The sequence below is a fragment of the Rhinoderma darwinii genome, chromosome 1 (assembly GCF_050947455.1).
Source record: "Rhinoderma darwinii isolate aRhiDar2 chromosome 1, aRhiDar2.hap1, whole genome shotgun sequence".
In the NCBI taxonomy this organism is placed as follows: Eukaryota; Metazoa; Chordata; class Amphibia; order Anura; family Rhinodermatidae; genus Rhinoderma; species Rhinoderma darwinii.
The window spans coordinates 79,724,923-79,750,485 of record NC_134687.1 but is presented as its reverse complement, the minus strand read 5'-3'; the positions used below and the strand labels follow the sequence as shown (position 1 = coordinate 79,750,485).

At 42.9% G+C, this 25,563-nt stretch overlaps 1 protein-coding gene across 2 annotated transcripts in view; it reads left to right on the top strand.

The window, feature by feature from the left end:
- SGCZ (sarcoglycan zeta) overlaps positions 1-23,495 on the top strand; it is a 982,319-nt gene extending 958,824 nt beyond the window's left edge. For both annotated transcript variants that reach the window (XM_075860071.1, XM_075860061.1), the window contains 2 exons: positions 20,894-21,017; positions 22,820-23,495. In XM_075860071.1, coding sequence (XP_075716186.1) covers positions 20,894-21,017; positions 22,820-23,014 — 319 coding nt within the window. In that variant the 3' untranslated portion in view covers positions 23,015-23,495. The remainder of the gene's footprint in view (positions 1-20,893; positions 21,018-22,819) is intronic.
- Positions 23,496-25,563: the final 2,068 nt, after the last annotated feature.

Here is a 25,563-nt window from a genome sequence, read left to right as displayed (position 1 = left end):
TACAATTGGCACAGCCGCATCCATATTGACGCAAACTATAAAATGATCATGTTATTTATCACACACGTTGAATGCAATAAAAAAAAAAACTAAAATACTACTCCAGAATTGCTGTGGGTTTTTTTTATCCTGTCTCCCAAAATACTTTAACTCGTCCAACAACAAAAGAGGCCTCATAAAGTTACATTGACGGAAAAATAAAAATGTTATGGCATTTAGAATGCAGCAATTGTGTTTACTGTGCAAAAGTAGTAAAACATAAATAAATCTTTTTACATTTGGTACTGCCGTAATCATATCGGCCCAGAGAAAAAGTTATATGATTGATACCGCATGGTGAACCTTAAAAGCAAAAAATAAAAAAGCAATAGCGGCATTGCTGTTTTTAGGCATCATCCCCCAACAAAAAAAATTATTTAATTCAATTTATTAAAGTAATTCAATGTAGTATATTTAGCCTAAAATGGTGTCATTAAAATATCCCAATCTGCAAAAAACAAGCCCTCATAAGGTCACGTTGATGAAAAAATATAAAAGATATGACTTTTTCACTGTAAAAAATCACTGCCTCCTTAAGGTCCCAACTTGGCAACATCCTTGAAAGGTTAATCTCACATAAGAGTGTAGGGTCATTTGCCCCACATGTTGCTTGGTGATGCGGCCTCTGGCAGCCGCATCCTGGCGGAGGTTGAATGGAAATGTGCATTTGCGCGATTCTTTTCATTGATTCTTTTGGGAGTTACAGAAACAGCTGAACAAGGGATACACATCTATCAGGTCCACTTAGAAAGGGTCCGGCGGCCCCTCATAAAAGGGGGGGGTACTGTAAAGGATCTGCCAGGCACAACTTCTGTGTATACGCCCATAGATAATCAGTCTGCACCTGAGTTTATGTCTCTGAGACTGACTACATCTTCCACCACTCAGGATGGCAGGCTTAGGAGTGGGAGAGCCTATCGCAGCCTGGCCAGACGGAGCTAGCTCCCGCCCTCTGTCTATTTATACCTGCCTTTCCTGTTCCTCCTTTGCTTGTGATTCTTCTCGTGTGGTTTCCTGGCCCAGCCACAGCTTCTACTATTTGATCCTGCTCCATACTGACCCTGGCTTACTGACTACTCTCCTGCTCTGCGTTTGGTAACTCGCTCTCTCCTGGTTTGACTCGGCTCGTTCACCACTCTGTTGCTCACGGTGTTGCCGTGGGCAACTGCCCCTTTTCCCTTAGCTTTGTGTACCCTTGTCTGTTTGTCTCGTGCACTTACTGAGCGTAGGGACCGCCGCCCAGTTGTACCCCGTCGCCTAGGGCGGGTCGTTGCAAGTAGGCAGGGACAGAGTGGCGGGTAGATTAGGGCTCACTTGTCCGTTTCCCTACCCCCATCATTACATAATCACAAGCCACTATACCTAGTCTACCCTGGTTCCTGACACTACTATGGACCCCCTTGAGACCCTGGCCCAGCAAATGCAGTGTCTCACACTACAGGTCCAGGTCCTGGCTCAGAGGGTCAACCAGCCTGACGCTGCCATGGTAGTACCCCTCACCTCACCTCTTGAACCCCACCTCAAGTTGCCTGACCGGTTCTCAGGGGACCGGAGGACTTTTCTCTCCTTTCGGGAGAGTTGTAAGTTCTACTTTCACTTAAAGCCCCACTCCTCAGGTTCTGAGAGCCAGCGGGTGGGTATAATTATGTCCCGGCTCCAGGAAGGGCCCCAAGAATGGGCCTTCTCCCTGGCTCCTGACGCCCCTAAACTTTCCTCCGTTGACAATTTCTTTTCTGCTCTCGGACTCATTTATGACGAGACTGACAGGACTGCCTTTGCCGAGAGTCAGCTGGTGACCTTACGTCAGGATAAGAGACCTGTGGAGGAGTATTGCTCTGACTTTAGGAAGTGGTGCGTAGCTTCTCGGTGGAATGACCCTGCCTTAAGGTGCCACTTTAGGTTGGGTCTGTCGAACGCCCTGAAAGACCTGCTAGTTAGCTATCCCTGTTCTGACTCCTTAGACCAGGTTATGGCTTTAGCGGTACGACTTGACCGACGTCTCAGAGAACGACAACTTGAACGGTTTTGTGTTTTCCCCTCTGACTCCCCCATGATGCCTCCCGAGGTCCCGTTGCTTCGCTCTTCCACGGAATACTCGGAGGTACCTATGCAACTCGGGGCCTCCGTGTCCCCCCGACAACGTAGAGAGTTCTGCAGGAAGAATGGTCTCTGCTTCTGTTGTGGGGATGACAAACATCAAGTGAACACCTGTCCTAGGCGTAAGAATAAGCAGCCGGAAAACTTCCGAGCCTATGTGATCATCGGGGAGGTCACTTGGGCGCACAGGTATTTCCCGTAAATATGAAACGTAATAAAATCTTGCTTCCCTTTCAGGTCTCTTTTGGTGGTAGGTCTGCTACCGGCAGTGCCTTCGTGGATTCAGGGTCTTCTGCTAATATCATGTCTGTGGAATTTGCTATGTCTCTAGACATGCCTTTGATTGATTTGCCTAAACCTGTCCCAGTAGTGGGTATCGACTCCACTCCTCTTGCTAATGGTTATTTTACACAGCACACCCCTGTTTTTGAACTCCTTGTTGGCTCCATGCATTTGGAGCAGTGCTCTGTACTGTTGATGCAGGGATTATCGTCCGATTTGGTTTTAGGCCTTCCCTGGTTGCAGTTGCATAATCCCACGTTTGACTGGAATACTGGGGAGCTTACCAAATGGGGTAATGAATGCTTGACGTCATGTTTTTCTGTTAATTCTATTTCTCCCCCTGAGGAGGTAAACACGCTACCTGAGTTTGTTCAGGACTTCGCTGACGTTTTCTCTAAGGAGGCCTCCGAAGTGTTACCTCCTCATAGAGAATACGATTGCGCTATCGAATTGGTACCAGGAGCTAAGCTCCCCAAGGGTAGGATATTTAATCTTTCTTGTCCCGAACGTGAAGCCATGAGAGAGTATATCCAGGAATGCCTGGCCAAGGGTTACATTCGCCCCTCTACTTCTCCGGTAGGTGCTGGCTTCTTCTTCGTAGGGAAGAAGGATGGTGGTCTTAGGCCATGCATTGACTACCGTAACTTGAATAAGGTCACTGTAAGGAACCAGTATCCCCTTCCTTTGATTCCTGATCTCTTTAATCAGGTTCAGGGGGCCCAATGGTTCTTTAAGTTTGATATACGGGGGGCGTATAACCTTATTCGCATCAAAGAGGGGGATGAGTGGAAGACTGCGTTTAACACGCCCGAAGGTCACTTCGAATACCTCGTCATGCCCTTTGGGTTGTGTAATGCTCCTGCGGTATTCCAGAATTTCATTAATGAGATTTTAAGAGATTACCTGGGGGTATTTCTTGTAGTGTACCTTGATGACATACTGGTGTTTTCCAAGGACTGGTCCTCCCACATTGAGCATGTCAGGAAGGTGCTCCAGGTCCTTCGGGAAAACAAACTGTTTGCTAAAACCGAAAAATTTGTGTTTGGGGTACAGGAGATACCACTTTTGGGTCAAATCCTCACTCCTCATGAATTCCGCATGGACCCCGCCAAGGTCCAGGCTGTGGCGGAATGGGTCCAACCTGCCTCCCTAAAGGCGTTACAGTGTTTCTTGGGGTTCGCTAATTATTACAGGAGATTTATTGCTAACTTCTCGGTCATCGCTAAGCCTCTTACGGACCTCACTCGCAAAGGTGCTGATCTCCTCCACTGGCCTCCTGAGGCTGTCCAGGCTTTTGAGGTCCTTAAGAAGTGTTTTATCTCGGCCCCGGTGCTGGTTCAGCCCAACCAAATGGAGCCATTTATCGTGGAAGTTGACGCATCCGAGGTGGGAGTGGGGGCTGTCTTGTCCCAGGGTACCAGGTCCCTCACCCATCTCCGCCCCTGTGCCTACTTCTCCACTAAGTTTTCGCCCACTGAGAGTAACTATGATATTGGCAACCGCAAACTCTTAGCCATTAAATGGGCATTTGAAGAGTGGCGCCACTTCCTGGAGGGGGCTAGGCACCAGGTAACGGTCCTTACCGACCACAAGAATCTGGTTTTCCTAGAATCTGCCCGGAGGCTAAACCCGAGACAAGCTCGATGGGCGCTATTTTTTACCAGATTCAACTTTTTGGTTACCTATAGGGCTGGGTCTAAAAATATTAAGGCCGATGCACTGTCGCGTAGCTTCATGGCCAGCCCTCCTTCGGAGGAAGATCCTGCTTGTATTTTGCCTCCTGGTATAATAATTTCTTCTATTGATTCTGATTTAGTCTCTGAAATTGCGGCTGATCAAGGTTCAGCTCCCGGGAACATTCCTGAGGACAAGCTGTTTGTTCCCCTGCAATTCCTGTTAAGGGTACTTAGGGAAAGTCATGACTCCGCACTATCTGGTCATCCAGGCGTCCTGGGTACCAAACACCTCATTGCCAGAAACTATTGGTGGCCTGGGTTGCCTAAAGACGTTAAGGCCTACGTCGCCGCTTGTGAGGTTTGTGCTAGGTCCAAGACTCCCAGGTCCTGACCAGCGGGCTTACTACATTCTTTGCCCATTCCCCAGAGACCTTGGACCCATATCTCCATGGATTTTATAACCGATTTGCCTCCATCCAGGCAAGTCGTGGTGTGGGTTGTGGTAGACCGCTTCAGTAAGATGTGCCACTTTTTGCCCCTCAAGAAACTATCCAATGCCAAGAAGTTAGCTACCTTGTTCGTCAAACACATCCTGCGTCTCCATTGGGTCCCTGTCAATATTGTTTCGGACAGAGAGGTACAATTTGATTCATTGTTTTGGAGAGCCTTCTGTAAAAAGTTGGAGATTGATCTGTCCTTCTCCTCTGCCTTCCATCCTGAAACTAATGGCCAAACGGAGAGGACTAATCAATCTCTAGAACAATATTTAAGGTGTTTTATCTCTGACTGTCAATATGATTGGGTCTCATTCATTCCCCTCGCCGAATTTTCCCTTAATAACCGGGTCAGTAATTTGTCAGGGGTCTCCCCCTTTTTCTGTAATTTTGGGTTTAATCCACGGTTCTCCTCCGCTTCACCTGGTAGTTCCAACAATCCCGAGGTAGAGGTCGTTCATCGGGAACTGTGCACAGTCTGGGCCCAGGTTCAGAAGAACCTAGAGGCGTCCAAGAGCGTACAAAAAACTCAGGCTGATAGAAGACGTTCTGCTAACCCCTTGTTTATGGTCGGGGATCTGGTGTGGTTATCGTCTAGGAACTTGAGCCTTAAGGTCCCGTCCAAGAAGTTTGCTCCCTGGTTTATTGGGCCGTATAAGGTCATTGAAGTCCTCAATCCTGTCTCCTTCCGACTGGAGTTGCCACCATCTTTTAGAATACACGACGTGTTTCATGCCTCCCTCCTTAAACGCTGCTCCCCGTACTTGGCTCCCTCGAGGAAACCTCCTGTTCCCGTTCTCACCCCTGAGGGGGTGGAATTTGAGGTGGCCAAGATTGTGGACAGCAAGATGGTCCAAGGCTCCCTCCAGTACCTGGTCCATTGGAGAGGATACGGGCCTGAGGAGAGGACTTGGGTACCTGCCCGGGATGTTCACGCTGGGGTATTGGTCAGGAGGTTCCACCTTAGTTTCCCCAATAAACCAGGTCCACTTAGAAAGGGTCCGGCGGCCCCTCATAAAAGGGGGGGGGTACTGTAAAGGATCTGCCAGGCACAACTTCTGTGTATACGCCCATAGATAATCAGTCTGCACCTGAGTTTATGTCTCTGAGACTGACTACATCTTCCACCACTCAGGATGGAAGGCTTAGGAGTGGGAGAGCCTATCGCAGCCTGGCCAGACGGAGCTAGCTCCCGCCCTCTGTCTATTTATACCTGCCTTTCCTGTTCCTCCTTTGCTTGTGATTCTTCTCGTGTGGTTTCCTGGCCCAGCTACAGCTTCTACTATTTGATCCTGCTCCATACTGACCCTGGCTTACTGACTACTCTCCTGCTCTGCGTTTGGTAACTCGCTCTCTCCTGGTTTGACTCGGCTCGTTCACCACTCTGTTGCTCACGGTGTTGCCGTGGGCAACTGCCCCTTTTCTCTTAGCTTTGTGTACCCTTGTCTGTTTGTCTCGTGCACTTACTGAGCGTAGGGACCGCCGCCCAGTTGTACCCCGTCGCCTAGGGCGGGTCGTTGCAAGTAGGCAGGGTCAGAGTGGCGTGTAGATTAGGGCTCACTTGTCCGTTTCCCTACCCCCATCATTACAGTTTCTGTTTTGGTTTTTTTTGCAGAAACAATAGAGCAGTCAACTTCAAAACAAAATAAAAGAAACCTTACGGAACGGAAACAAATGGAAACCATTTGCAACGGAAGCATTACCATTGAAATCAATAGTAATGAAAACGGAAATTATGCTTTCCGCTTGACTTTCCTTCATGGGTTCCTCCAACGGAAAGGTCTAACGGAACCCAAGAACGGAAGGGTGACACTGATGTGAACAGGCCCTTAGTTATTCGATTGTGCTACTGGCAGTATATATATATATATATATATATATATATATATATATATATATACAGTGGAGGAAATAAGTATTTGATCCCTTGCTGATTTTGTAAGTTTGCCCACTGTCAAAGTCATGAACAGTCTAGAATTTTTAGGCTAGGTTAATTTTACCAGTGAGAGATAGATTATATTAAAAAAAAAAAAGAAAATCACATAGTCAAAATTATATATATTTATTTGCATTGTGCACAGAGAAATAAGTATTTGATCCCCTACCAACCATTAGGAGTTCAGCCTCCTCCAGACCAGTTACACGCTCCAAATCAACTTGGTGCCTGCATTAAAGACCGCTGTCTTAAATGGTCACCTGTATAAAAGACTCCTGTCCACAGACTCAATTAATCACTCTGACTCTAACCTCTACAACATGGGCAAGACCAAAGAGCTTTCTAAGGATGTCAGGGACAAGATCATAGACCTGCACAAGGCTGGAATGGGCTACAAAACCATAAGTAAGACGCTGGGTGAGAAGGAGACAACTGTTGGTGCAATAGTAAGAAAATGGAAGACATACAAAATGACTGTCAATCGACATCAATCTGAGGCTCCATGCAAAATCTCACCTCGTGGGGTATCCTTGACCCTGAGGAAGGTGAGAGCTCAGCCGAAAACTACACGGGGGGAACTTGTTAATGATCTCAAGGCAGCTGGGACCACAGCCACCAAGAAAACCATTGGTAACACATTACGCCGTAATGGATTAAAATCCTGCAGTGCCCGCAAGGTCCCCCTGCTCAAGAAGGCACATGTACAGGCCCGTCTGAAGTTTGCAAATGAACATCTGGATGATTCTGAGAGTGATTGGGAGAAGGTGCTGTGGTCAGATGAGACTAAAATTGAGCTCTTTGGCATTAACTCAACTCGACGTGTTTGGAGGAAGAGAAATGCTGCCTATGACCCAAAGAACACCGTCCCCACTGTCAAGCATGGAGGTGGAAACATTATGTTTTGGGGGTGTTTCTCTGCTAAGGGCACAGGACTACTTCACCGCATCAATGGGAGAATGGATGGAGCCATGTACCGTCAAATCCTGAGTGACAACCTCCTTCCCTCCACCAGGACATTAAAAATGGCTCGTGGCTGGGTCTTCCAGCACGACAATGACCCGAAACATACAGCCAAGGCAACAAAGGAGTGGCTCAAAAAGAAGCACATTAAGGTCATGGAGTGGCCTAGCCAGTCTCCAGACCTTAATCCCATCGAAAACTTATGGAGGGAGCTGAAGATCCGAGTTGCCAAGCGACAGCTTCGAAATCTTAATGATTTACAGATAATCTGCAAAGAGGAGTGGGCCAAAATTCCATCTAACATGTGTGCAAACCTCATCATCAACTACTAAAAATGTCTGACTGCTGTGCTTGCCAACAAGGGTTTTGCCACCAAGTATTAAGTCTTGTTTGCCAAAGGGATCAAATACTTATTTCTCTGTGCACAATGCAAATAAATATATATATTATTTTGACAATGTGATTTTCTTTTTTTTTTTTAATATAATCTATCTCTCACTGGTAAAATTAACCTAGCCTAAAAATTCTAGACTGTTCATGTCTTTGACAGTGGGCAAACTTACAAAATCAGCAAGGGATCAAATACATATTTCCTTCACTGTATATATATATATATATACAGTCCAGAGTAGATGAACACAGCACTCCAATGCTATAACAAATCAGGCCATGTGCACGTTACCTGGGGGTGAATCAATTCCCCAAAATCCAATAGAGAAAGATATAGAGCGCAGTAACGGCACCAGGACTTCAAGGTAGATGAAAGCAAAAGTGGATTTATTTCACCTCAACACAGCAACGTTTCGGTTCAACAGGAATATATATTATTTGAAAATGGGTCCTATCTGATAAAGCATGTATCTATCTTCAAACAGACAATGAAAATGGTAAATTTAATTAAAGCATGAAGACACACATTTAGCTCTTTATGTTCCAAGTCATCCGGTGGCCACGCACACTGTCCATTCAGTATCTTGTAAGGTCATTTTGTTAACTAGTATGTAAATCCGAGTACTTTCAGAAGGTTAGAAAACACACACCACATAACGCTGCACAATGTAAGCCACAGTCAATAGAAATAAATCCCGAAGTGTCAAAATCTCCTCTAGGTGTTCATTCAGCAAATAGGACGCTTTGCTGGAAATATGTGAATGCCAAGCTCACAGCTGCTACCGGTCACTGCTTGTAATATATACTAGGGATTGGCACCTTAAAAAAACTCTTACATGTTTCTCATGTTGCCTGCAAAATCTCGTATTTTATGGAAAGCGATTGTTGTGATGTGATAGTTTTGACCAAATAGCTTATATTTAAATGAAGCAAAAATGTAACAATATGGTATAAAGGATAAAACAATGTTCCCTAACTGTTGGCCGGGATGGAAAACACAAGCTCTCGTGGCGTGGACTTTGGCAGTTTAATCTGGTGGATATTACACAATGCTGGTATGATGCCTAGCATAACAACAGAATTTTATTATAAGATAAACTGAAACATGACTGTACCAAATGTGTGATAATACAATCCAAACACTCTTCTATAAAATTACATGTGGTCTTTTCTTGACTTGAATACATTACATTGACATTTCTCTGACGCCGGTATTCTACAACTTATTTTTGTTTTATTTTTTGGAAAGCTTTCCTAGTTTTGCATGGTTGCATTATTTTTTTCATTTCTTACCTGTTGGTAGTTATCATTTGATGTCAAATGAGCAAATGTCAAAATTTGAAATAAGACATGGCAAATCCCACCATGAGTCATGGAATTGTTCTCTTTGGGTAATCCCTTATTAGAAAGGTCCCTCAAAAATGAGTTGATGAGGGGAAGTCCCACTGTCAAGATACCCAGGGACAATATGTGAAGGATCCTTGTAGCTAGTTCCTTGCAATTTCAGTTTCCCTGCAGAGCCACCACAGGGGTAATGACGTATTACATGGTCATGCTGGGCAATAAAATTATTGGGCTGTAATGCACGGTGAGGCAGGGCCCTCTCAACATAGAGAGAGAGAGATACACACTCAGCTTATTGATGTAGGTCCTGAATGGGTGACGTCCCATGAGGCAGATTTTGTAGCAGCAATTTCCATTCTTCGGCAACTAAATCTGCCACATGTGACTGCACCCTAAAAGGATGAGTCAGCTATCTTGACATTTCTATTTTAGTAAATACTATTATTCCCTATGAAATAACCATCTGGCTTATTTTCTTAGCTCTGCATTGTACAATTCCTCTACCACTTCTTCCAAGAAATGTAATCATAAATTTACAAATTGTTATTATCATTCCCCATGTCAATAGCGTGAGTCCTGTTAATTGAACAATGTCAGAGTGTATAGAGACAAGCCCCATTAACAAGGAAAATGGTAATACCCAGTTGTTAATGTATTCATACATTTACAGGAGGAATAACAGAGGATCCACACAATGCAAAGTTCTAAGAAAAGGTGCTCCAGCATTGTTATTTTATGTACTAAAACAGAAACATATAAAGAGAGCTGACATGTCTTCTTTAGGTAAACCTATTTGACATACAGTATTTAATCAAGTCAAGGAAAGACCAGATATAGTTTTGGCTAAAAAGTCAAACTTAAGTATTCTGTTCTATAAAAATAGATTCAGGCAATCATTCAAACACCCTTGTTCACACAGTGCAGTTTTTTTTTACAGTTTTTGGATTAGAGGATCCAAAACAAGAAAAAAAGCAAGAAGAGCTGTATACCTTGCTCTGTGTGAACAAGTCCTATTGCTTAATGTGCTAACATGCTTGAGCAATTAAATAGGTTAAAGAGGCTCTGTCACCACATTATAAGTGTTCTATCTTGTACATGATGTGATGGGCGCTGTAATGTAGATTATAGCAGTGTTTTTTATTTATAAAAACGATCATTTTTGACGGAGTTATGAGTTTCTTAATGGACAACTGGGCGTGTTTTACTATATGACCATTACATTACCTTCAGCCAGGACGTGCTGTGTATTCAGAATCCTGACCACTTCTGTAGCGTCTGTGTGAGACTACAGCACAGCACAGCGAGATCTCGCTGTAAATGACAGCTTACAGCGTAATCTCGCGAGACTACGCCTGCTATGCTGTAACTCACAGAGAACTGCAGAGAAGTGTCAGGATTCTGAATACACATCCCGTCCTGGCTGGAGGTAATGTATATTCATTGTTAGGACACTTGATTAACATTAATGTGTGTGTATGTGGCTGCACAATGTGTTCTAGTAAGAACACAATGCTGCTGTGTAAATGAATGGGGAGAAGTGTATGACGCTGATTGGCCACTGATTGGTCAGCGTCATACACTTCTCTCAACAATGCCCACTTGGTCAAAAAGTAAAACACGCTCAGTTGGTCATTAAGAAACTCATTAGCATAAAGCTAATATAGGTCATAACTCCGTCAAAAATGATCGTTTTTCTAAAAAAAAAAACAACACTGCTGTAATCTACATTACAGCGCCGATCTCATTATGTTCAAGATAGGCCACTTATAATGTGGTGACAGAGCCTCTTTAAGTGGATTCCTTGCAACAGTAGAGACATCCAGTAGGTGATACCACTAGCTACAGGTTTTGATTTTACTAGCATTTCTGTCTCCAGGATTTTACAAGGAAAATTGGACATCAATAACCAATCCTGCAATGTGAAATGTACACAGTTTTTTTTAGGGTGCTGTGAAGGAGAGGATGTGCTTGAGAGACAGTAAATACATTTATAAAAATTGGCTTAGAATTTTTTGGGTACTAGTCTTGAGTATAAAATGTTTATTTCCTAAGATGTTTGAACATTTTCATTAACCCTGTTGACCAACCATGAATACGGGGTCAGGCCCATTGATATGGTGCCATCATATTGGGATATCTTCATACATACTGTATAGCCCAAGGGACAAATCTCCCACACCTAAAGATGCTCTACGCTTTGGACAATCCCTACTTGAACTTAAGCTGATCACAAAGTGTCCCACTGCTGAGACCCCTAGCAATCAGCTTTTATCCGTGGGGAAATCTGGGATTAGGTGTTACATTTTCATGCAGCGCCACCTCATAGAGAATGAAGCATTTGACAGTACCCATTCAAATCAATGGGTTGTCTGTGTAATGCAGGACATTACTCCAGAGAGAGAGAGAGAGAGAGAGAGAGACACACACTCTTTGTAACTGTTCTTTACGCTGGCCAAGAGATGAGGATCCTGAACAGAGGGCCCTCCCTCCCCCTTCTATTAACTCAGAATTCCATAATAGGGTATCTTAAATGGATTTTCTAACCTGGACAACCCCTTTAAGGTCCTTTGATTTATTGCTACTCAAAAATAGCAAATAAGAAGCAAACCATCTGTGGTTTTGTGAGGACAACAAATCATCCACATAATAACAAATTGCTTTGCAATTAAGATGTAAAAATTTAAATGTAGAAAATATTTGTGAAACAATGTTGTTAATGGGCTACTGTGTGAAAACGAATGCTATCAAAATACACTGGGGCAGATTTACTTTTCAAAATGCTCCAGAATTCTGTCTCATTTATTAACGTTCAGACAAATTTTGCATTGCGCTGAACTATGGTGGTGACTTAGCTCAAAACGGGCATGGTCCATCAGCAAGGGACGTGGCTTAACATGCAATGCTGTTTAGCCAAGATGTGGTTTAAGAAAAAGAAAGGTGTCTAACATGTCATGCAAGATGCGCCAAATTTATCATACAGCATGTACCACTGTAATAAATTTAATACATCTTCTCACTACCTGTCTAAGTTTACACTGTCTAAAACTTTTACATTATTAGTAAATCTGCCCCATTATCTTTACCCTTGATGTGGAAAGAGTGTGGTAATGCTAGCCTGTGTGAAAGGTAATAGCAGCAATATATATTGTGACAGATTTGCAACATACAGTATGTCAGTAATGTTTATTGACAGTCAGTTTTTGAAGTTGATGTGTTGGAAGCAGGAAAAATGTGCAATCGTCAGGATCTGACCGACTTTAACAACAGCTAAATAGAGATGGCTAGAGAATTGGGTCAGAGCAGCTCCAAAATGGCAGGTTGTGTGGGTTTCTCCTGGAACGTGGTGGTTAGTACCTGCCAAAACTGGTCTAAGAAAGGTCAAACGGTGAGCCGGTGGTCATGGGCACCCAAGGCTCATTGATGTGTTTGGGGAGCTAAGAATAGCACCTCTGGTCTAATACCACAGAAGAGCTACTGTAGCAGAAATTGCTGGAAAAGATAATGCTGGCTGTGATAGAAAGGAGCAATGAAATGTTGCCTTGTCTGATAAATCACATTTTCCTTTACATCATGTGGACGACTGGGTATGCGTCACTTACCTGGGAGAGATGCCACCAGGAGGCACTATGGGATAAAGGAAAGACCTCAGAAGCTGGGCAATGTTCTGCTGGGAAACCTTAGATCCTGGCAATCATGTGATTTTACTTTGACAAGTACCACCTACCCAAACATTGTTGCAGTACAGCCCTTCAGGGCAATGGTATTCTCCTAATGGCAATAACTTCTTTCAGCGGGATAATGTGCCCTTCCACACTGCAAAAATTGTTCACTAATGGTTTGAGGAACATGACAAAGAGTTCAATGTGTTGACTTGGCCTCCAAATTCCCCACATCTCAATATGCTTGAGTATTTGTCAGATATGATGTAAAAACATGTCCAACTCAAGGAGGCCAACAGGGCCACCATCAGGAATTTCTTAGCCCCATACAGCCAAGAAGTCATTACCGGGGGAGGAGGCTGCAATTGAAAGTGTCTGGAGGTGGGTCACGGGTTAGGATGCAAACTTGCAGTATCTCTGTAGAGGGGCAGGGAGGAGACAATAGTTGGGCAGGGGCATTGTGGGTGCCAAGGGTGAGACAGAAGGTGTGCAGGGGCTCTGTTGGGTAGTAGGGGGTTAACAGAAAAAAATTATTTTACTGAAGCTGCCACCTATACAGAGTACAATTAGTCACCAGGATGTAGTTTGGCTGCTGCTTCTGGCTTCTGCAGACTCTAAGATCGCCCTCCGCCACGGCACACCTGGATGAAGTCTATGCTTCCTCCGCACAGGTCAGATTAGATCCCTAAATTCGTTTAGACCCTCGACCAGACCACTAAATTAATTCAGAACCATAACCAGGCCCTAAAATTAATTCAGACCTCAGACCAGACTGCACAATTAATTCAGGCCCCATACCAGACACAAAAAAAAAATCAGACCCCAGATAAGACCAGACCATTTTTAAACTTACTGCTCTTGGTACCACCACAAACTCCAGGTACTTTTAACTTTATCTTTAAGACCGTTCCCCTGACGGCAGTGCCAACTTTACTGCCCTGATGGCAACCCTGGAGGCCACAGCTCAGAAATTACAGGACTTAAAGAATATGATGCCAAATACCATAGGACACCTTCTGAGGTCTTGTGAAGTCCATGACTCGATGGTTTAGAGCAGCGTTACCTACACAATCTTATAAAGGTGGTTTTAATATTATGATTGATTGGTGTAAATATTCATATATATATATATATATATATATATATATGGGAAAATATACATCACCTACTACATGTCGAAATTAATAATGTAATTCGCTGCTAAATTCGGCTTGCTCCCTAATTATACTTCTTAATTGCTTTTATCCTTTAGTTACGGATAAGGGATATTTATGCATCAGACAATGTAAACGGATATGTGTTACAAATAGTGGCCTCCATCACCTCTTTATTATAGAGGTAAATTATTTTGTTGTTGTTTTTCACCCTTGAGGCCCATAGGGAGGAGGAGATCACATTTAATAACATTTTTTCTTACATGTCAGTGCAAGCGACATTGTCAGCGGATGCCAGTGACTTTCAGATAATGACTGCTAGATAATCCTAAAAGCTAATGCTAAGCATAATGAGATGGAAATTGTTCATGCAGCAGAGAAAGGGGATAGGATATGCAAAGAACATTTTCTTTTATAGAATACAATTTTAAATAACATATTGTTCACACTATATCTTCACATCTGTAAAGCAATTGCTTTATTCACTGAGAACTCTTCAATATCATAGTATTTCATAAAGTAACATTCTGTAAAAATACAACCATTTGATTATATATAATAAATTCTGAAGCTTTAATGTGCAGAACAAATCTCAGAAAAACCTTCCAGACAACTTCCATGTCTTTGTGTCCCATTGTTAAAGACACAAGTCATCTGATGAAATAGATTGCAAGCTTGGAGCTACACAAGATCATTGAACTCCCTCAAAATTGCTAAATTGCTGCGAATACTGGAAAGAACTTTGCTGATAATTTTGAACATACAGAATGAAGAATATTTTTTATTATTAATGCCCTTTTATTATGTATTTCACTTAATTTAGTTACCTTACAGGGCCGGACTGGGACTAAAAAGCAGCCCTGGCACACAAGCACCACCAGCCAACGTACAATTTCGTCCCCACATTGCAATAAAATAGTAGTGCGCAATGCGTACTTTAGGAAATTTTGTTTTATTCTAACAACCCCCACTCCCTTAAATATGTAAATCACACCATCAACACACTGGAGGCAATTTATTAATTTCTTATGCCAGTCTTAGGCTGGGTTCACACGTGGCGGAATTTCACTTGAATTCCGCTGCGGACAGTCCGCAGCGTTAATCCGCAGCGGAGCCGTTTCTGCATTGACTTCCACTTCTATTTAGAAGTGTTCGTTTAGACGTTGAGTAAAATTCCGCTGCGGAGCATAGGCTGCGGAGCGGAATTTGGTGTCCGCAGCATGCTCTGTCTGTTGCGGAGCAGTGGCGGACTCATGGCGGAATTTCTCCATTGACTTCAATGGAGATTCTAATTTCCACAATGAAGTCCGCAGCTGTCATGCACATGTTATGTGTGCTGCGGATGCGTCTTGCTTTTTTGCCATGACATTTCTTCATTCTGGCTGGACCTATGTATTTCTAGGTCTACAGCCAGACTGAGGAAGTCAATGGGGTTCCCGTAATGACGGGAGCGTTGCTAGGAGACGTCTGTAAATAGTCACTGTCCAGGGTGCTGAAAGAGTTAAGCGATCGGCAGTAACTGTTTCTGCACCCGGGACAGTGACTACCGATCCCAATATACAGCAACCTGTAAAAAAATATAAGTTCATACTTACCGAGAACTCCCTGCTTCTGTCTCCAGTCCGGCCTCCCAGGATGACGTTTCAGTCTAAGTGACGGCTGCAGCCAATCACAGGCCAAGCACAGGCTGCAGCGGTCACATGGACTGGCGCGTCATCCAGGGAGGTCGGGCTGGATGCCGAAAGAGGGACGCGTCACCAAGACAACGGCCGGTAAGTATGAAATTCGTTTACTTTCACTAGGGAAAGTGCTGTCCCTTCTCTCTATCCTGCACTGATAGGGAGAAGGGAAGCACTTTTCCCGCAGTCTGCAGCAGCTAGTCCGCATCAATTTTCTGCACATTTTGGGCAGATCCGCAGCCGTAATCCGCAACCCGGATTAGGTGCGGCATTGATGCGGACAGTTGCGGAGGAAATCCGCCACGTGTGGCCATGCCCTTAATAGAATGAAAAGTTGAAGTAAACTGCAACACATTTATTAAGAGGAAGTTTCAGTGACATTTAAATATGTAGAACATTAAAAAAAGTCTAATTCTAATTATTGTCTAAACAGTAAAGAATATCTTTGTCTCTAAATAATAATTTTATGTATTTTCATTTTAAGAACAGCTTAACAGAAAAGGATGCATGGTCTTTGAATGCACTGTAATAATGTAATAAATGCAGTATCGGGACAATTGGTACTTACATGACTGTGTCTTTTGGAATGTTATTGATGTAAACATATTTTTCATTAATTACACAAGTTTAGTTTCACAGCAGCAATTTAAAAACTTGAAAAAAATGTCATAATTGAAATGACCCAGATGTTTTCATTCAAAATATTGTTTAACAATTTTTCAAGCAAAAAGTACAGGACAAGGTTGGAAATAAATATTGTATTACTACGCAATAAGTCCCATGTACTGTAAAATGGTAGCAATAAAAATTATAAGTCATTCCGCAAAAAACAAACCCATATATGGCTACCTCGGCAATAGGATGTACCGTATTTTTATTTTTCGGACTATAAGACACAGTTTTTAGCAAGAATAAATCTTGCTAAAAAGTCTCTGCGTCTTATAGTCCGCAGTCAAGGGACCCGACATAGCTGGGCCCCCTGACCGCTTCATTACTTAACCCCTTCCCGACCGATGACATTCCCGGCATATCATGGAGCGGGGGGGGGGGGGTGATGTATGGAGCGGAAACGCGCTGAGCCCGCTCCATACACTGCAGGTGTCAGCAGCTGACATGCTGCTCTAACGGCCAGGAACAGCAATTCCGCTGTTCCTTGAGGTCTAAAGGGGTTGTGCCATAAAACACATGTATCCCCTATCCACAGGATAGGGGATACATGTGTGATCGATAAGGAGAACGGGGACCGAAACTCACCAAGAGCGCTGCATGAGAATCTTTGACGTCCACGTTCTGTGTCCGGCAGCTTCATATAGATGAATGGGATTCTTCTGTGCTTACGCGAACGGCTATGTATTGATCTCTTTGGAGCTGCAGAGCAAATAAGCCGGACACAGAATCCGGAAGTTCAGGCTTCTCATGTAGCGCTCTGGGTGAGTTTCAGTACCCTGTTCTCCTTATCACTGGGGGTCCCAGTGGTCGGATCCCCAGCGATCCCACATGTAGCCTCTATCCTGTGGATAGGGGATACATGTGTTTTATGGCAAACCCCTTTAACTAGTTAAATGCTGCGGTCAATAGCGACTGCAGCATTTATAGGGGTTTTTCTATGAAGGACATTTGACATATCCACAGGATATGTCATAAATGTCAGGTAGATGCGGGTCCCACCTCTGGGAACCACACCTATCTCTAGAACGGGGCCCCTAAACCCTGTTCTAGCTTTCTGTACTCTCCCATAGTAGTTACGGGAACAGCGTAGCTCGCATGCTACGCTGCTTCCGTAACTGCCATTCACTACTATGAGAGTTAGGGAAACAGTGTAGCTCTGCGAGTTATGCTGTTTCAGTAACTCCACATGTAATCAAGTGGCCACTAGTTCAAGTCCCCTAGGGGAACTAATAAAATGTGTAAAAAAAAAAAGTGGTGAAACAGAATAAATCATTTTTTAACAAATTATTATTTTTTCCTATTTTCTGTTGTCTAAAACCTGGGTGCGTCTCATGGTCAGGTGCGTCTCGTTTACCTCGTAATCTCGCGAGATTACGCGTGGCTTGCTGGAATCTCACAGAAAAGATTCAGAAGTGTCAGGTTCTGAATACACATGACGTCCAGGCTGGACATCATGTGTATTCATTATCAGGACACTTGTGTATGTGGCTGCACATCATTCTAGTAAGAACTTGATGCTGCTGTGTAAATGAATGGAGAGGAGCAAATGATGCTGACTGGTCACTGATTGGTCAGCATCATACACTTCTATTCACAACGCCCAGTTAGTAAAACAAGTAAACACGCCCAGTTAAAAACACAATATACGCCCAGTTGGACATACGAAAAAAAACACGCCCAGTTGTCCATTTCAAAGCTCATTTGCATATATATAAAATAGCTCATAACTTGGCCAAATATGAACGTTTTAAAAAAAAAAAAACTTTACTGTTTTCTACATTGCAGCGCCGATCACATGCAATAGGAGATATGGATTTGAGAATCTGGTGACAGAGCCTCTTTAATCTCCAGAGGCGACAAGCTTTCCTTACCATAAGAACTGTGAATCTGTGGAATAGCCTACTGCATGAGATAACAGTAGCTGGCTTCAAAACAGGCTTATATAATTTCTTAGCACAAAATAAAATCAGCGCCGTCTTTGAATGTTGCTCCAGTCTGATTGCCACTTGAAATCAGGAGGGAATTTTATTTCCATTTTAAGGCAGATTGATTCATGCCTTATGGGTTGTTATTTCTTCTCCTTCCTCCTAATCAATAGGAGTAAAACAAAGTTCTAACATTTACCCATAGCCCTTCCCCTTCTCCCATCCCTTGGCTGAACTTGATAGACATAATGTATGTCTGATTGCAACAATACTATCTATCTATGTAAATATAAATACTTAGCACATAGCCCAGATATTGTCATACTTTATTCTCTCACACTCTTAGATGCTTGCTAGCTAACCATTTTGGACATCCACTCTCTCATCCTCTTGGATACATGGAAAAAAGAGAAATAAAAAATTGTGACTCTTGACAAGTATACGCACACACACGCACACACACGCGCACGCACGCACACGCGCGCACACACGCGCACACACGCGCACACACACACGCACACACACACACGCCTAAAAGAGGTAAGTAGGGGAGGATGGCAGCTGCCAAGCACTAGAGTGCAAAGCTGACAGCTGTGATATAAAGAAAGGGTAAGGGCACTTTCAGACATGGCGGAATTGCTGTGGAATTCTCCAGCGGCCGTTTTTTACATTTGTTTAATACATTTTTAGGCAAGTTAGTTCAGACGTTGCAGAAAACTCTGCTGCGGACCATAGGCTGCGGTGCGGAATTCCCCTCCCCCCGCAGCATGCACTGTCTGTGGCGGAGAAGAAGCGGAATTTCACTGCAGATTTCAGACTTTGCAATGCAAAAACTGAAATCTGTGGCAAGTCTGCTGTGTTTTCTGCAACGTCTGAATTACCTGTCAAATATGCAAATGTTTCAATGCATAATTGCCCCAAATCTGCATCAACATTTGCAGCAGAAAAACTCTGCTACGTCTGAACGTGCCCTAAGACTTGAGTCTGTATAGGCATTGCAGGAAGGTTGGCTGGCTGGGGACAATATATGAGCCAGACCTTATTAAGTAGATTGGCTGGCCAGGAGAGAGGCTGCTCATATGCGTAGTTAAAAATAAGTTTTGATTTGCGTAACATTGACCACTGCATAATTACATTTGTGTTCCAATGACTTTACTATTATTGTAGACTGGCGTCCATATGTTCTCATTTTGGCCAAAGCTTATTAGATATTGGTGAGATATTGTGCACATTTTATCCTCTTCTTTTCAAATACCTATCACAGAGGGTGAAATAATGCATAATAGACAATGATGAGGGTATTAGAGAATTCTATCAAACAAAATTGGTTAATTAATAATTATTATATTTTGTCGCTACAAGGGAAATAGCAATACATGCTAGATTTCTATCTGTTGTTACCTGGAAAAGAACAGACAAATCATTGGCCCCTGGAAGATTTGCTTTCATGTTTCAAAATCTATTCATTTATGTATTTTTATTCTCCTCTAGAAGGTAAGGGAGGGGTTAGTTTATGAGGTTATGAGAGTGACATTGAAATTTGAGCTGTTGAGTTAAAATTTTGATATAATAAGGGCATGACCACACATGGCGGAATTCCTCCGCAACTGTCCGCATCAATGGCGCACAGAATCTGCGTTGCAGATTCTGCAGCGGATCTGCACAAAATGTGCAGAAAATTGATGCGGACTGGCCGCTGCGGACTGCAGGAAAAGTGCTTCTCTTCTCCCTATTCAGTGCAGGATAGAGAGAAGGGACAGCACTTTCCCTAGTGAAAGTCAAAGAAATTCATACTTACCGCCCGTTGTCTTGGTGACGCGTCCCTCTTTCGGCATCCGGCCCGACCTCCCTGGATGACGCTCCAGTCCATGTGACCGCTGCAGCCTGTGCTTGGCCTGTGATTGGCTGCAGCCGTCACTTACACTGAAACGTCATCCTGGGAGGCCGGACTGGAGACAGAAGCAGGGAGTTCTCGGTAAGTATGAACTTCTATTTTTTTTACAGGTTGCTGTATATTGAGATCGGTAGTCACTGTCCCGGGTGCAGAAACAGTTACTGCCGATCGCGTAACTCTTTCAGCACCCTGGACAGTGACTATTTACAGACGTCTCCTAGCAACGCTCCCGTCATTACGGGAGCCCCATTGACTTCCTCAGTCTGGCTGTAGACCTAGAAATACATAGGTCCAGCCAGAATGAAGAAATGTCATGGTAGTAAAAACAATACGCTCCGCAGCACACATAAGATCTGCGGACTTCATTGCGGAATTTTGACTCTCCATTGAAGTCAATGGAGAAATTCCGCCATGAGTCCGCAACCAGTCCGCCACTGCTCCGCAACAGACAGAGCATGCTGCGGACACCAAATTCCGCTCCGCAGCCTATGCTCCGCAGCGGAATTGTACGCATCGTGTAAACGAACACTGCTAAATTAAAGTGAAAGTCAATGGAGAAACGGCTCCGCTGCGGATTAACGCTGCGGAGTGTCCGCAGCGGAATTTAAGTGAAATTCCGCTATGTGTGAACCCGCCCTAATAATGAACAATGTTTAAATGTTTTTGTTTCTTTTTTATTTTTTCCTAATTTTCAGACTTGAATCTCCAACAAGATCATTAACAATGGAAGCACCAAAAGGAGTACAAATCAGTGCTGTAGCAGGAGAATTTAGAGCCAGCTGTAGAAAAGAGCTTCATTTACAGTCCACAGATGGAGAGGTCAGCAACACATTCAAAAACTTTTCTGATGTACTACATCTCATGTAAAACCACACATTGGGGTTTTTTATTTTTTAGCAATCCTTTGTTTTTAAAGAATAGTTTGGCTATATTCACTCGACAGTTAAAAAAAATTGCCATTCAAAACTCGTCAACTTTCTCGAAATTTTAATCCATTTAGAGTCCGTCGAACCATTTTTAATGGCTGTTTGTCATCCGATAGCCATCTGTTTTTCATGGCCATCAAAAAAACAAACGGATGGATTTAATTTGTCAGGGTTTTGTTTGTCCTAACCTCCTAAAAACACCAAAGTGCCCATGTAGATAGAGCAGCAATGTGCCTGTAGATAGTGCCACAGTGCCCACCGCAGACAGTGCCTTCGTGACCACATACAAAGTGCCAGTGCCCACATAGATAGTTCCACAGTGCCCATGTAGATAGTGCTACACACAGTGCCCATGTGGATAGTTGCTATAGTGTCCCCTATAAATAGTGCCCATATAGTGCCACAGTGCCCATTTAGATGGCGCCACACATCCCCCTGAAGATAGCGCAACACATCCCCCTTTAGATATCGCCACCCCCCTGTAGATAGTGCCGCACCTCCTGTAGATAGCCACACACACCCCATCCTGTAGATAACACCATTAAAGCTCCCTCTAGAAGCGGAATCCCCAGTCAGAGCATTGTTGACTCTCTGGTCGGGTATTCCGCTCCTGGAGGGAGCTCCTGACGTCACTGTCCACATATGGACTGTGACACCAGAGGCTCCATCAAGAGCAGAATTCCACTGTTAAAAAAACAGCTGTCACATGTCCATTTTTCACTATCGTGTAAATGTAGCCTAAGATTGTAATACTATGTAGAAGTTAAATAAGGGCTTTAATTCAGGATTCTCTTCTAAATCCAATTTCAACAAAATGGGCCACATTTACCAATGCAGAAATGCAAGTTCTATACTTATTTTTGATGCCATGCTATTCCACCTCCGTGCTTCAACACAATTTTAGAAACAAATATATATATTATGCCAGTCTAATGTAAGGCTTTAAAATAGCTTTTTTTGAGATTTGCTAAATACATAAAGGTGTCCTTTGTTGAAAAGAAAGATCTTATAGCTAGGCTCTTGAGTAAAAAAAATTGCAGACAAATAGTTCATAGTGATTTAATATCCCTTGGTCAGAGACATGCAGGACCCGCTGATACTGAACCCATCAGTTCCACTGACCTGACGGATACAGAATTCAGTGCAAGATACAGCTGCTCTGTATACAGAGCAGCTGTATCTCAAAAAGTAAAAATGTTTTTTAATAAAAAGTATTTAGAAAGTTGCACCAAACACTTAAAAGATTTCAAGGTGCACATAGTCTTTAACCAAATTCAAGGTAAAGGTGCACACATCTGTATGATGCGGGATTTGGGAAGTGAGGACCTAGAGCAAAATATAATATATTGTATATATTTTTAGAACTTATATAATACTTCTATTAAAATTTTTTATAAAATAAGGCACATTTATGTATATAACATTTAATTGAACTGTAGCCATAAGATCCTGAAATTAAATCTCCAGATAGGTACTATTAGTTCTTGAGGAAGCACTTCCCTATCATGAGCAAGTAGGTTACCATGTAATCTGTATTTAATAACAGTCTCTTTAAATATAATTGAAAAGGATTTGTGTCAACACTTCGAATTAAGAGCGTCAAATTAGGCGCCTATGATAAATATGTAGTCTTTGCTACTGAAAATATATATATCATGTTTATGAGAATATAATGATTTTCTTTTTTTTCAACAGATATTTTTAGATGCAGACCGCATCAGACTAGCAAATTTACCGCAAGGTTCTTTTACACCTTCGTCATCAAGCTCAGCAGGCCCTCGACAGACTGTCTATGAGCTGTGTGTTTGTCCTAATGGAAAACTCTACCTTTCTCCAGCAGGAGCTAGTTCCACATGCCAATCCAGTAGCAGCATCTGTTTGTGGAGCTGAAGGAACTATGTGTTTTCTCACACCAGAATAGCCTTTTGCTACTTCACATTTGCTTCACGGTTCTGCCCAGATATCGTTGTGGTATTTTGAACAGTTTACTGGCCTGTAGAGCATCTTCCAGGGTATGAGGGAATACAATACTGCCTTGAAGTTCTTATGTGACCTTTGAAAGAATCCTGCATAGAAGTGGACATGAAAAAATTCAGCCAGACCTGGATGATCAGTCTAGTGTTATCTAAAGGAGAAATACATGGGTGCTTTTGCTGTATGAAGTGAAGCACATGTCTCTGTGTTGCAGGAATCTGGAAAAAAAAGATCTATACACCGCATATGCAAGCTAATTTGCAGGACATTTACTTGGAAAAACAATACAATCCCGTGTGATAAAGACTGTACTGTTTTAAAGCACAATTTTCCATTCAATATTTTTGGATGTATACTTTTATCCCACAAATGAAATAAATATTAAAGTATTATGTGATATTGCCTTTACTAAACAATTAAATTGAAAATATTGTTTTTAAAAGAAAAAGTTTCATTGCGTCCTGACTTTCCTTCCTAAATTATTATTTTCTATCTTTCTTTCTATCTTTCTTTCTTTCTTTCTTTCTTTCTTTCTTTCTTTCTTTCTTTCTTTCTTTCTTTCTTTCTTTCTTTCTTTCTTTCTTTCTTTCTCTCTGTCTCCAGATTCTCAAACCCCTATCTCCTATTGCATGTGATCGGTGCTGCAATGTAGATAACAGCAACGTTTTGTTTTTTTTAAAATGTTCATTTTTGGCCAAGTTATGAGCTATTTTATATTTATGCAAATGAGCTTTGAAATGGACAACTGGGCGTTTTTTTTTCGTTATGTCCAACTGGGCGTGTATTGTGTTTTTAACTGGGCGTGTTTACGTGTATGACGCTGACCAATCAGTGACCAGTCAGCATCATACACTCCTCAACATCTGCACGCTCCTCTCCTGAAATATTCTGTGCTGCTGTGAACTCTGCTCTTACCATTACGTAGCTCTCAGTCTGTTACCTCTCCTCCACTCCTGTCCTCAATAGCACCTTCACATGATTGGCAAGTCACCACCCCGCACAAGATCCTACTGCACGGCTGACAGCCGTCAGCTGTATAGCTAACAGCACGGTTGTGTTGGAAGCGCGCCCTGCTGTGTCTCACTTAGCAGCTGGGTGTGTTCGCCTCATCTAGCTGCTACGTTCTATCCTGACCATGAATTCTCTGTGCGGTCTTCGCAGTGCTGCTACCCCGTTTACCTACGAGAGCAGAACGCGGCTCCTGAAATACTCTGTGCTGCCTTAAACTCTGTGGACGGGTCAGCCTAACACGCCCAGTTAAAAACACAATTACACGCCCAGTTGGACATAACGAAAAAAAAACGCCCAGTTGTCCATTTCAAAGCTCATTTGCATCAATATAAAATAGCTCATAACTTGGCCAAAAATGAACGTTTAAAAAAATAAAAAAAAATGTTGCTGTTATCTACATTGCAGCGCCGATCACATGCAATAGGAGATAGGGGTTTGAGAATCTGGTGATAGAGCCTCTTTAAGATCACATAGAGACGGAACGAATCATTGCCTGCCTGGGGTGTATAAACACACAACTTTTTTTCACCAATTTCCTTGGAGTGCTGCCTCTTAATTTTTTTTGGGGATCACATTAACAAGGGTTCCTAGCCTCAACCTGTCGCTGTGCTGCTTTATACTTTTTCTCATTGTGTGTGTGTGTGTGTGTGTGTGCGTGTGTGTGTGTGTGTGTGTGTGTGTGTGTGTGTGTGTGTGTGTGTGTGTGTGTGTGAAGAAATGATCGCAGCACTCCAATAGGTTGATGTCAAACAAAAATGTGGTTTACTGTACCTTGTTTCAAAGGATAAGCTACGTTTCAGTCCTCTCACAGGACCTTTTTCAAGCTGAAGTGACATGTGAAAAGCAGGGTTTTTATACCCATGTGCAAACAAAGCATAATCAGTAGTGATTAACATACAAGCATGTAAATAAGGCCAACATTGTACAAACAGTTATTGCATAAAGTGTATATAAAAATTCTGTGTTACAAAGCCGTGTATTTAATCCATTACACTAACATTGAACAAGTATACGTATTAGTGAAGGGGGGGGGGAGTTGCGAGCCACTCACCAGTCGCGGAGCCTCAGACCAAATTGTGCAAGTGCTGTTTCAATTAAAATCTACAATCCTCCAGTGTCTGCAATAGTCAACAGAGCATGCACTAACATCACGTTGTGCAAGGAAGGGCAAACATGCAATCAGCGGACGGCGTCCCAGGTTGCCATGACAAAAGTCTACAGCAGCCAATCAGAAACAAGTTCGTCCCGTAGTGAGAGTTACGAATCCTCAGCTCTTGACATCACTCAAGCAACATATGAATTGTAAGTAAAATTTATTTTTTCAAGGGAAAATGTCAAAGTCAACCGCACGACGGATTCCCAGACAGTCTCGCATACTGGTACTAGCGAGGCCTTAAGCTGTGTAATTTCTGCGATCTGATGAGAGCAGGCACGTTCAGCTTAGAATGGTCATT